General features: G+C 54.5%; 1 protein-coding gene across 3 annotated transcripts in view; it reads right to left on the reverse strand.

Annotated features, from left to right (window-relative positions):
• Nucleotides 1-5,854: 5,854 nt before the first annotated feature.
• SFXN5 (sideroflexin 5) overlaps nucleotides 5,855-13,496 on the reverse strand; it is a 95,895-nt gene continuing 88,253 nt past the window's right edge. For 2 of the 3 annotated variants that reach the window (XM_081021095.1, XM_081021094.1), the window contains one exon: nucleotides 5,855-11,828. In XM_081021095.1, coding sequence (XP_080877221.1) covers nucleotides 11,751-11,828 — 78 coding nt within the window. In that variant the 3' untranslated portion in view covers nucleotides 5,855-11,750. The remainder of the gene's footprint in view (nucleotides 11,829-13,496) is intronic. The other variant, XR_013990480.1, reaches the window with a different exon arrangement.

Here is a 13,496-nt window from a genome sequence, read left to right on the forward strand (position 1 = left end):
AGATAATTTTCCAGGTGGGAATTAAACACTTCTGGTTCTGGGGTATACCGTACCTATAGAAAGGAAGAGCGCCAAGGGTCATTGATGCCAGAATCTGTGATGCCAGAATCACAACTCAAAAATCCCTGACAGGTGGCCATCTGGCCTCTGTTTCTAAACCTCCAAGGAAGGAGAAGCCACCACCTTCTGAGGGAGCCAGTTCAGCTGACAAACAGCTCTTGCACTCAGAAAGTTCTTCCTGACGCTGACCTCCAATCTCCTTTCTTGGCATTTGACTTTTGGTTTGCCAATCTAGAGAGGCTTCTAAGCCTCTCTTATTTTGCACCTCATTCTGGGTGCACAGAGGCTGAGATGGGCAGAACCAGGGTGCAGCAGCTGGGAGAGTCAGAGCTGCTGCAGGCCAGTTAGAGGGCTCTGCGGCTTCACACTGGGCGTCTCAGCTGCCTGCTGGCCAAATGCCCCTTTGAACACCCTCAGCCCTTGCTCAACACAGCTCCTATCAGACCAAGCACCTGCTACGGAGAAGGTGGCCTTGGCACGAGGGCCATTGCGTGGAAGGTGTATTGGCGCAAACTGCCTCTCCCCAGTTCAGCCGCTGGCCATTCATTCAGCCTAGTATTATCTACTCACCCGAGGTAGGCTGCCAGTTGACAGCTGCAGATTTTGGGGACCAAAGGTGGAGGTGGGACTTCTGCCGGCATATCTATCTATCATCTCTCTCTCTCTCTCTCTCTCTCTCTCTCTCTCTCTCTCTCTCTCTCTATCTATCATCTATCTATCATCTATCTATCTATCTATCTATCTATCTATCTATCTATCATCTATTTATCATCTATCTATCTATTTATCTATCTATCTATCTATCTATCTATCTATCTATCTATCTATCATCTATCTATCTATCTATCTCTATCCACTTTTGGGTTTCCTTAGACATCTGGTTGGCCAGGATGCTGGACTAGATAGGACACAAATCTCCTCTCTTCTCCTGCTCTTATATCCAGCTCCCTGGCTATTAAGGGCCAGATGAGCACCATGAATTAGGCTTGGAAGCAATCCTCTAAATTGGCCTTTACCAACCTGGTGCCCTCTAGATGTTCTGGACTACAAGTGGAATGGACAGTTCAGCAGTGGAATGGGCTCCCTTTGGAGGCGGTGGACTCTCCTCCTCAAAAGCTTTTAAGCAGAGGTTGGATGGCCATCTGTCTGGGATGCTTTAGCTGAGATTCCTCCATTGCGGGGGGGGGGGGGTTGGATTAAAGCACCCTCAGGGTATCTTCCAACTCTACTGTTCTACAATTCCTTCAGCCCCAGCCAGCACACTGTTGTAACCCAGAACACCTGGAGGGCACCTAGACCCAGCTGTCAGCATTTCTGAACCAGCGGCAATTCCCAGACTTCTTTCAAGACCAGTCCAAGAGAGCAAGTTGCAGTAGTCTACCCTGAACCATGGCAGCTGAACCATGTCCTTATATGGAAACGTCAAAAGGGAACTTGTTGGTTGTGGTTTTATGTGCCAGTAATGAACCTGACACTGATGGCGCCTGGTGGTGTTAAGAGAGGCAGCAGCCAGAGGAGGAAAGGGTTCGTCTTCATTCCCCTGGATCGTTATTTCCTGATTGCTTCAGCTTGTTGTGTTTCCTCCCTGCCGCAAAGGCTGCCTCTGATGATATTCATGCTTCTCCCAGATCACCCTTCCTCAGCCGGGTGCTCTGCAGATGTTTCGGAGAGCGCCACGTTCCAGCATCCCTACCCATCACGGCTCCGCAGGCTTTGGCTGATGGAGCTGCAGCCCCAAACACCTGGAGGGCTCCAGACTGAGGAAGGCTGTTCCAGAACGCTCAGCACGTCCACCACCAGCCTCCTTGTCTTCACTGGAGGCTGCGTTTTAATTGAGCAACACAGAACGGACTGAAATGCACTGCGTGATTAGTTCTCTGGTGGCCAGAAGGTGGCACTATTGCTTTTCTTGGCTCTGCTGTCAGAAAATGAAGCCCAGAGTGGGAGGGGGGCAGTGGAGGTGAGGAAAGGGGAGGCTGTGGGTATGCATTCCTATTCCTATTATTATTATTATTATTAATTTTATTAATTAACCTGCCCTTCACTCTAAGGTCCCAAGGTAGTTTACACCATTAAAGCACAATATTCAAAACAGTTTCAATCCCAGGAAAAAGGGGAGTCCTAAAAATATGGCAAGTCTTCAAACGTGGGTGGCCACTTTAGCTTCAAACTGCATTTGGGAGACCCTCTCCCTCTCTCCTTCCTTTTGTGCTGTTGAGAACCAGCAGGTGAAGACCCCCATGTCCAGGGGCGTGAGCAGAGCGAGCCTCTTTTCCTGGCAGAAAGGGACGTGTTCCTCTGGCCAGCCCGAGTTTCATGGGGAGGGACCTGGGCTCATGTCCTCCTGGAGGAGCTGAGAATGTGATCCAGGATGGCCTCAGGCCAGGGCAAGGGCCAAGCTCTGGAGAGACCCCAGTGAAGAGCCTGAGGCAGCTTTGGCACTAAGCCTCCCAGGCCAGAAGCCTTGCTTTTTGCAAGGGGCGCATGAAGCGCAGCAGCTTGCAAAGGAACCCCTTTAAACCTGGGTGTTTTTCCTTTTTGCAGGAAATGCCTGGAGACAGTAAATCTCTGGGAGGCGATAGGAGGAGCCGGGCTCCGGTTGCAGAATAAGGCAGCAGGTTCGTGCATCCAGGCCACCCCTGAGACAGCCCGGAGGTCTTGCCAAGGCCCTGGCAGTGGCGCTTGTGCATGAGGCGGCTTTAGGATCTGAGCTTGGGGAGGGGAATCAAAAGCCATCTTCTCTGCTCCCCTGCCAACCCCCCCTCCCTCAGTGAATCACCCCACCCAATTCAGGTGTGGGTGGGCAGAGGGAGCAGAGCCCCTTCCCTCGTGCCTTCTGCAAGGCAGCAGTGAGCTAGTTAAACCATGGAACTCCCTCCCACAGCAGGCCAGGATGGCATCCGTCTGTCTCTGGAGACATTGGAGGAGGGGGCCTTGGGGGGGGTGTGAAGTTGGCAGTTTGCAGCGCCTGCTGTGGCTGTAGAGACCAATACAGGAGAGACAGGTGTTGTTGCAGCCGGGGCAGAGGAAGGCGTCCAGTTGTGCTGCTGTAGATGCAACATGGCGTCTCTTCTCTCTGCGCTCCTCCCAGCGGCCATTTCTCCTCTTCTCACTGCTGTGGATGCAAAACCCGCCTACCTGTCTTCAGGGACTGCGGTCGACCCCAAGGGATTTCCACACGGTGGGGTCGATGTTGCCAGCCACCATGTCTCGTTTGCAGACATAGGCTCCAACCCCCTAGGGACCAAGCTCCCTTTGGCCTCCCAAAAAATATTTGAGGGGGCTAGGCCATTCAAATGGTGAGGGTGCACCCTGCCATGTGATTATGTGGGGCAGGACTTACCAGCCCCCCGTATTTTATTCAAGTTGGCGCCCCTGTTTGCAGACGTCTTTGTGACGCAGTTGGCTGGCCAATGGACCTGGTGGCTGAAGCCAGCTCCCTGTAGACCACACCCTTGGGGACCCTGCCATCTTCCATTCTGTGGACAAGACCAAGCCAGCTTGGTGGAACTGTGGAACTCCCTGCCACAAGAGGCAATGATGGCCACCAGCTTGGTTGGCTTTAAAAGAGGATTGGGCAAATTCATGGATGAGGACAAGAGGGCTATCGACGGCTACTGGCCATGGCGGCTCTGTTCTGCCTCCACAGCCAGAGGCAGCGATGCTTCTGAATACCAGTTGCTGGAAATTGCAGGAGGGGAGAATTGCTCTTGTGCTCGTGTCCTATTTGAGGGTTTCTCATTTGGGCAACTGCTTGGCCACTGTGGGAACGGGGGGCTGGGTTACGTTTCCGAGCACAATTCAAAGTGTTGATGCTGACTTTTAAAGCCCTAGACAGCCTCGGTCCTGTATACCTGAAGGAGCGTCTCCACCCCGGACACCGGGGTCCCTCTCCCAAGGGCCTTCTGGCAGTTCCCTCATTGTGAGAAGCCAAGTTACAGGGAAGCAGGCAGAGGGCCTTCTCGGTGGTGGCACCCGCCCTGTGGAACACCCTCCCACCAGATGTCAAAGAGATAAACTACCTGACGTTTAGAAGACATCTGAAGGCAGCCCTGTTCAGGGAAGTTTTTAATGACTGGTGTTTTAATGTATTTTGAATCTCTGTTGGAAGCCGCCCAGAGTGGCTGGGGCAACGCAGCCAGATGGGTGGGGTACAAATAATAAATATTACTACTACTACTATCAGATGAGCCTGATCCAGCAGGCTCTCCTCACCTTCTTACAAGCTGCAGCAAGCAAGACACTTGGGGAAGGCGCTGAGCTTGCACACCAGGCCCTGGCCCTCTCCTCCTGTTTGAGGCTGGAACTTTGAAGGCGAGGGATCCATTCCCAGAAGAGCGTCAGGGACCTGAGAGGACCCTCTGTGTCTTTCTCCAAAAGCAGGCCTCACACCGCTGAGTGGCAGGGCTCAAGAGGCGGAGGTAGTGGGTGCCACGCGCCCCCACCTCTGACCTCAGGGAAGACGAGCTCCTCCATGGCCCCTCCTCCATTGTGCCTGGACACAGATCCCCCATCATGGAGCAGGGATGACAGCTCTCCCTCCTCCGCTGCTCTGCCTCTTTTCAAGGCCAGGGGTCTAATGCTCCTGCCACTCATCAGGCAGAAGAGAGACCTCCCCCCCCCCACTGAATGCAGGAACAGCTGGCGCTCTGCAGGTATGGCAGGTATGCAGAGGGCTTTCTGGTTGAGGAGGGCTTCACACCTGCGCCAGGGATTGAATGTCCAGGCCGCCTCAAAACACATTTGCCTTCCGCCGTGCCTGGAAGTGCCCCTGGATGACTGATAAAAGGCAGGTGACACTCTGTGCGTGGGCTGGGAATCTGAGCAGAGCCGCTGAGGGGCAGGGACTGGCCTTCACCACAGCCTGAGAGGAGGGAGGGCCCTGCAGGTGAGGCTTGCAGAGGGAGCAGCAGGCCACAGGTGGTCCTGCCGGCAGGTGTGGTAAAATGAATCTCAGAGCATAAAGACAAACCTGCTGGATCAGGCCACGGGGCCCCCAAATCATCCAGCCTCCTCACAGTGGCCACCCAGATGCTTCTTATGAAAAGCCTGTAAGCAAATCTGAGCACCAGAGGCCTCTCCCTTTGGGTGGTTTCCAGCAACTGGCGCTAAGCATAGCCATTCTGCCTAGTGGGCATCGACAGCCGTCTCCTCAGTGAATTTCTCTCATTTGCCTCTTTGAAAAACCATCTAGGTCAGTGGCTGAAGGCATGGGGTGGGGTAGCAGCAATAATAATAATAATAATAATAATAATAATAATAATAATAATTTTTTATTATTTATACCCCGCCCATCTGGCTGGGTTTCACCAGCCACTCTGGGCGGCTCCCAACAGAATATTAAAAGCACAATAAAACTTCAAACATTAAAACCTTCCCTAAACAGGGCTGCCTTCAGATGTCTTCTGAAAGTCAGATAGTGGTTTATTTCCTTGACATCTAGTGGGAGGGCGTTCCAAAGGGCAGGTGCCACCACTGAGAAGGCCCTCTGCCTGGTTCCCTGTAGCTTTGCTTCTTGCAGTGAGGGAACTGCCAGAAGGCCCTCGGCGCTGGACCTCAGTGTCCAGGCTGAATGATGAGGGTGGAGACGCTCTTTCAGATATACTGGACCGAGGCTGCTTAGGGCTTTAAAGGTCAGCACCAACACTTTGAATTGTGCTCGGAAACATACTGGGAGCCAGTGTAGGCTCCACACCCTCCCAGAGGCATCTACCTGGCCACTTTGGCCCAGGTGGGCACATCACACACACAACCTGCGGGCAAAGAGCCACAGACCAACCAGGAGAGCAGCCACTTAGCTGTGTCATTTTTATTCCAGACATTTAGAAGTGTTACATAAAGTGTCACGGTCAATAAATCTATTGAGGAAGTTAAAAGGACACTGTGCACACTTCCAAGTGGATTGGCACTGACAGAGGTATCTGCGCTCAGACAGTCAGGTGATCGTAGTCACTGGAAGACGAAGTGAGTTCAGAGCAGGACAAGGAAGAGCCTTCTCACTCTCCTCCGAGTTACCATTTGCAGTTTGAGAGAGCAATAAGGTGCATTCAAATCTAGGTGCCGAGGACCACCTAAGGCCCCCCAGAAGGAAGCCGGGTGCCGAGGCCCAGGGAGGCTCAGGCCCTGGGCGCAAGTGCTGCCCTGAACTCTGACCACAGCCCCTGCCTGGCCAGCCAAGCCTCTTGGGGAGCTGCAGTCTGGAGCCCAGCCAGGCCCACGATTTGCCCCCTCTGACATAGGTGGGACCTGCCTGGCCACTCCGTTTGATGGCTGGGCTCCTGCAAGAGCCGTGGTCCTCTCCTGCACATGGGCTGCTCCCCAAGGGCTGCCAGCACCCATGCGCCATGTTCCTGAGAACATTGTGGCCAGGAATGGGCAATGCAGGAAAAGGACCACAAGCCAAGGGGGTGGGGGTGTTTGAGATGCCCCCACTCCCAAGCCCTCTGGCATACGGCTTTGTGATGAGCTCCAGGAAAAGAATTCAATGGGCGGGAAACAAAGGAAGAACCTGTCCCTCCCACCCCCCACCCCCAATTCTGGATCCGTGGCTCCTGCGTAACCCTGAGATTAGTGGCCCTTTGGGGGCAGTCAGAACTTACACAGGCATTCAGGGGCTGCCTCTTGGCTCCCCTTTTCAGGCAATCCCATGATAAATGGGTTTTTGTTTCTTTCTTTCAAACAAAAAGGTTACGTTTTGGTTCCGTGCCAAACGGTACCTGAATGGGTCAAGGAAAGGGATTCCTCCAGGAAGGAGGCGAGAGCCGCTGCGTCCAAGGCCCCAGGTGCATATTCACAAGGCGGTCCCCCCTCCGCTGCTGCCCAATACACTGCCATAGCAGAAGGGGCACACATGATGCTCAGCACCATTCCTGCAGGCTGGCCTCCACCCCACCCTTCGGCTCCCCCCAAGATGCCAGGAAGTCAGCTCTGGGGAGCCTGGCCTGGGCCTCGCCCCACGTGGAGGAAGGAGCCCTGGGCAAAGGACCCCCCCCCCCCAGGGGGCAGGCAGGCAGGCAGATATTCTGGCTGGGGAGGGGGCTGGCTTCTCCGCACACATCCTGCCCACGCACAGCCTCCGGAGAGAACTGGCTGAAGGTCAACCTCCCCCCCCCAGTGCCAATGGTGGGGGGCCTTCGTGGGAGGGAGGGTGGGCAAGAGGGGAAGCCTCTCCCCACAGATCTCCGACTGGACGTGGATAATAGAATCAAGGAGCAGTAGAGTTGTGGCGTGTTTGTCGCAAGGGCCATCTAGTCTCCACCGAAGGAGAGTCCACCATCTTCCAAGGCGGGTCTGCTCCACTGTTGAACAGGTTTTACCACCAGAAAGTTATTCCTACTGCTTAGTTGGACCCTCCTTTCATAGAAACATAAGAGTTGAGGGCACCTCAAGGGTCCTCTAGTCCAACTCCCTGCAATGAAGGAATCTCAGCAAAAGCAGCCCTGGCAGGAGGCCCCCCAACCTCTGCTTAAAGAGGCCACCTCCTTCTGAGGGAGTCTGTCCCCCAGTCAAAGAGCTCTTGCCCTCAGAAAGTTCTTCCTGGTGTTTAGTCGGAATCTCCTTCCTTGCAATTTGGCAAATCTAACTCACTTAAGCTGGAATGGCAAAGGTTTTTTGGGACACCCCTGGGACCCTCGCAGGCCTCTCCTCCTCCTCCTCCTCCTCCTTCACCCAACACCCAACCCTTTGCCGCCTTTTCCTGCTGCAATGCCGTCCTCATTATTTCTTAATTAACATACCCAAGAAATCAATTAGCTGCTCGGTTCTAATTAAAAGCTAAGAGGGATGATCATCTCATTATTACGGGCTGTGGAGGTGAGCAACCCACCCTGGCGGGGGCTCCTCCCCCTCCCACGTCTCCCCAATTATGGGAAATGATAAAACACCAAACGCCGCCGACGCCGTCCCAAGATCACAGGCTCCCCTTTGTACCTTTGGGGAGGCGGAAAAATTAATTAGCCTTTAGGCGGACGGCTGCGGGCTTTTGCTCAGGCTTCGCTTGGTGCCCCGGCTGAGGGAAGCGGACGTTTGCTTGCTCTCCAAGAGGGAAGGGGGAGTGAAACAGCCCTTGCTCCCGGCCCATGAACGCAGGCAGGGGGCCAGATGAGGCAGGATCAGGGCCTCCTCTGGCCAAGGGGGCCAGCAGGGGAAAGGGGGCTACTTGATAGCAGAAAACACTCATCAGGATCCCTTCCAACGAGAGCTGTGGAATTCACAGGTGCCCCTTTCAAGAAGCGCCTGAGACGTCACCATTTGGGTGGGTGGGAGACAGGAAGGGACCGCATAGCTCAGCGGCAGAGCCCCTGCCTGGCATGCAGAAGGCCCTGGGTTCAATCCCTCTGCCAGTCAGTGCAGAGCAGGCAACTCTGAGCTCAAGGGACCAACGGCCTCATTCAGTGGAAGGCAGATCCCTCTGATCCTAGGGGAGTTCAAGGCCTCCCTCCTGACAGCCCCCCATGGAGGCAGGCCGGGAGGGCAGGAGGGTTTGCATAGGACAAAAACCTATGTATCTGTGATGCCTGCACTGCAGGGGTTGGACTAGATGTCCCTTGGGGTCCCTTCCAACTCCACCGTTCTAGGACTTCCTGCATTTCAACCCCACGTTGGAACCATGTTGAGATTTCAAAGCATATTAACATCTGGCTCAGGCCTTCCAAAACGGGTGCTCCTACCTCCTGGGGCGCAGTGGGATGCCTGGGCAGGGGGGGGGGGTTGCTAAGAGGTAAGGGGGGGGCAGAATGGGGGCACTGGAGGTGTGAATGATTATGAGGCTTCGAAAAGCTGGCATCACTGGATCAAGTTCATCTGCTTTGCTGAATTAATTAAACTAAGTAGTTTTAATTAGATTTTGAATAAATGTGCAGCTAATTGCAATTGTTTTGACTTTTATGGTGTTACGAAGGAGCCTAAGGAGAACCTGCAGGATCAGGCCAAAGGCCTGCCTCGTCTAGTTCTCACAGTGGCCAAACCCAGAGGCAGGATTCTCAGCTGCCGCAGGCTCACTTCTAAAGTGCTTGGAGGTCTTCAGACCTGCAGACATACAGAGGAAAGGGGAGCTTACTCTCTGTAAAAGTGAGCTATTTTGAGGATCTGTGCGCCATCCTCTGCATGACTCACAGCCCACACCCCTGTTTTGGTCACCTGAGACTGAGGCTCCCTGAAATGGCTGGCATCTCTGACGAAAGGCGGCTGCTTCCCCAGCCCTCCCTGGAAGCCAAGCAATCGGACCCTCTTAATGATTTTGGAACAAGGAATCCAAAAGAGACCCCCGGATTCGTTCCACTCCCAGACTAGCGCCTCGTGGTGCGAGGCACATAGAGAGTCACAGGGTTGCAGAGGGATCCTCAGGGCCACCTGGCCCAACCCCACAGAGGGGCTGTGGGTGCCCCTTCTTCCTTCCTCCTAGGAAGCAGGCATGGGGTTCAAACTTCAAGGAATCTAGGAAGAGCGAGGGAATGGGCTGCACATCAGCAGAGGAGGTCCCTGGCAGGGGTTGGGTGACCTGGCCCCCTCTCCAGCGGTGGGGGGGAGCCCCCCATGCAACCGCTCAGCACACAGTGTGTGTGCACCCACTGAACTCCCATCTCAGGGTCTGTCTGGCTGTGTGCGCTGCCTCTTCCATGGTGCAAAATCTAATACAGTGGTACCTCGGGATGCAAACGGGATCCGTTCCGGAGCCACATTCGCATCCTGAATAGAACGTAAGACATGATGGCGCATCTGCGCGTGCGCGGGTCGCATTTTGCTGCTTCCGCGCATGCATGTAACACCATTTTGAGCATCTGCGCATGTGCAAGCAGCGAAACTGTTGCCGCAGAGTGCAACCCGAAAGCGCTCAACCTGAAGCACATTCAACCCGAGGTATGACTGTACAGTGGTACCTTGGGTTACAGACACTTCAGGTTACAGACTCCACTACCCCAGAAATAGTACCTCGGGTTAAGAACAGCTTCAGGTTAAGAACGGACCTCCAGAACGAATTAACCTCTGGTTAAGACCGGAGGTACCGCTGTATATTCCTCTTCCTCTAATGCAGAGTTCTGAAGGTGAGCAGCAAGAGCATCAGTCCTTCCTTCCTCCCACTTCCTTGCACACAAACGTTTCCTCCCTGCTTCCCAACCCTTTCCAGGGGTCAAAGCAGGCAGCACAGCAGACCCCTCCACCGCTTGCGGGCTGCTTTGGGCCAAACACTGCAGACTGGCACCCCTGTGCCTGGGGTCACAAGGTTCTCTCTGGTGGTGCAAATCTACGGAGCGCTGCCAATGGAAACCCTGGGCTTAGTTCCGCCATATTAGAATAATAGAATTGCAGAGTTGGGAGGGACCTCAAGGCTCATCTAGTCCAACCCCCTGCAACGCAGGAATCTCAGAACCCCTGCTTAAAAACCTCCAAGGAAGGAGCGTCCAAGGGAGTCTGTTCCACTGTTAAATGATGCTCACCTCCAGAAAGTTCTTCACTAGGGTTATTATTCCAGCTGAGTTTGTTTCCTTCTCCATCGGAGAACCGTTTGAAGTTTGCCTCCTCCTCTGGGCTACCCAGCGATCCTCCTTGCTGATGGCTGCTACCTACCCTTCCCACTTGCCTCTGGAAGAACATCTGCCCTGCCTTTCCCCCTGCCTGCCCTCCCTTTATGGCACTGCATGGGGCATCTGGGGCTGAAGCAGGAGGAGAAGCAGGGAGGCCCCCAAGCACCTCCACCGCTGCCAAGTGGGGAAGAAGGCTGGGAGAGCTCATTGTGTAGGCAGCACCCTGCAGGATGGCAGCGCATCAGGCACCCAAGAGGCCGGGCAGGGAGTCGGCAGCCAGCCGGAAAGCTCTCCCCATCCCATGATGCGGAGTGTGCAACCTGCAAACAGTGCTTTTTGCTACCTCCTGCCGGAGGGTGAGAAGAGGCCACGATCCGGAGACCCACCACAGGAGCTCCACACATTCCGACCAACCAAGTGACGGCTGCAATTAGAGCAGGGCAAATTTAACTTGTGAGCTCGCCCACTGGAGAGAGAGAGATATATATGTGGTGGAGTGTGGCAGCAGTCCTCAGGCCAGTGGGGGACGGGTGGGTGGGGGACGTGGGTGCTGCGCGTCGGCTACGACCTTGGCCGCGTTATTTGTTTAGAATCAAAGCGAGTGCTGCGGATCTAAGATTGATTCTGTGCACATCGACTGGTGCAAGAGTGACACTGAATCGAAAGAGTACGATTATCAAGACGCCCTACCTACCTAATTCTTCTAAGTCATGCGCCGGGGGCTGAATGCTGTGCAGAACCGAACGGAGCGGAGGAGGCTGAGCTCCTCAGGCTGGGAGGCGAAAGTGCCGTGGAGAAGAGAGGCCGACGTTCGCACGGGAGCCGAGCGGAGCCACAGAAAGGGGCCACGACAATCCCCTCCGCTGAGGATTCAGGATGTAGGCTCTCAGCTCCTTCCCTCCCTCCCTGGCGCTCCTTCCTTTGTGCTGTTACTGTCGCTAATTTAAAACTTTAAATATTAATCTTTTCGACCGACGTGAGACGCCGGGTCTCTGAAAGTGTTAATTTACGCTCGGCTCTTGGCGGTGGGAAGATGCTACGAGGTTCTCTAGCTCTTTCTTTCTATTGTCTTAGTCATCTTCCCTCCCTCCTCCCCTCCATCCGTAGTCTTCCTCGCTCTCCTTTCCACGCCTCTCCGTCTCCCAGGCCCGGCAGCTCCACTTCCGCTTACAACCCTTTGTTGTAGATCAGGGTCTCGCTGGTGGTGGCCCGGGCGATTTCGGGCTCCAGGCGCGACGTCTCAATCTGCCAAAGGGGGAGAGAGAGAAAACACAGGCAGGTCAGGAGGAGCAGATCAGCTCACAGGAACATGAAGAGAGAGGTTGCTGGATGAGGCCAAGGCCCTCCATCCAGCCCAGCATCCTGTTCGCACAGTGGCCAACAAGAATGCAGAATTGTAGAGTTGTAAGGGCCCCCGAGGGTCATCCAGTCCAACCCCCTGCAAGGCAGAAATCTCAAGTGAAGCATCCGTGACAGATGGACATCCGACCTCTGCTTAAAAACCTCCACGGAAGGAGACTCCCCCACCTCCCCCCCCACTGCTGAAAGGCTCTTAATGTCGGAAAGTTTTTCCTGATGTTGAGTCGGAATCTCCTTCCTTATAACTGGCCACAGGTGCCTATGGGGATCCTGCTGTCGGAATCTGCGTTCGACCAACCAACTCTTCCAGAATTGCCCTCTGACGATAATTAACAACCTGAGCCTTTGATGAGACTCCAAGCACGTTCCCCATTCCGCAGAGTATCCAGCACAGGGAAGAGACGAGAAGTTTGAGCTACATTGCTAGGTTTTATTGCTAACTACGCAGACAGAAAAGAAAATACATCCTCTCTCTGTGAGAGCAGAGAGCAACTGAAAAACAAAGGAACAGGAAACCAGTAACGTCACCTCCGTCTCCTGTCTTCTGTGAGACTTCCAACAGCCTGGAATCTCTGGAATGCAAAACAGAGTCTTGTGACTCCAGCGCTGCACAATGGCAACACACAGAAACCAACACCTGCAACAGGGACCTGATTGCAAGAGCCCTCTCCGTCCCATGGCTTCCAGAAATGGCATTTGGAAGCACACCTGCCTCCAGCCATGGGGCAGAGCAGAGCCACTGTGGAGGAGGGCTGCCAGATGTGGGGCATTTAGTGTTGCCAGTCCCCAGCAGAGACAAGGAAGGAGGGGAGCTGAATACAGTAGGGCTGCCCAGCAACTGTAAATCTGTTGCTGCCTCCACCTCCACCTCCTCCTTCTCAGTGCCTGCCCTGTGTCTGCAGTGCTTTCTGCCTCTTCTTCCTCTCTCTCACTCTAGCCTGTTGCTTGTTCAGCACCCAACCATTCTGCCCTGCTTCCTCCTCTGGCCTGTCCTCCGTGTCCCAGCACCAGCCCCCTGGCTCTGAGCCTTCCTCTTCTGAGGCTTCCCTCGCGGGTTCCCCGGCTGGAACCTCCCAGCATTCCTCCTCATCCGAGAGGCCAGCCCAACATTTAAATGAGTAGATGGAGACAGGCATTTGAGATGCGTGGAAGCCAGGATGTCAAGCAACCCTCAGCCCCTTGGCGAATTCAGGGCAAGCAAGGGAACAACAACTCTCACTCCAAGGTTGGCGGAGGAGACCAGAAGTGGGCACATTAACCCTCAAGCGAGGACCACGAGAGGCAAGCACAACTTAGACATCATTGACTCTGCAGTGAAAAAGGCCCCGCCAGTTGCAGGCAAACTAATTACCCAGTGACTGTCTAGGAGCAGATGGCCCATTTGAACCTCCCATCTGGGACTATCAGCAGGCTTTCCCCGAGACCCGGATTATAGCAGAGCCCCTTGCAAGACAGCAGCTCCTCAGCAAATAACACAAGGAGGCAGCTGCACATGGCTGGGCCTCCTCTGTCACCTCCCCGGATGCCAAAAGGACCCCTTCCCCTGGCCTGGCA

The sequence above is a fragment of the Podarcis pityusensis genome (genome assembly GCF_964106645.2).
Source record: "Podarcis pityusensis genome assembly, chromosome: 9".
NCBI lineage: Eukaryota > Metazoa > Chordata > Lepidosauria > Squamata > Lacertidae > Podarcis > Podarcis pityusensis.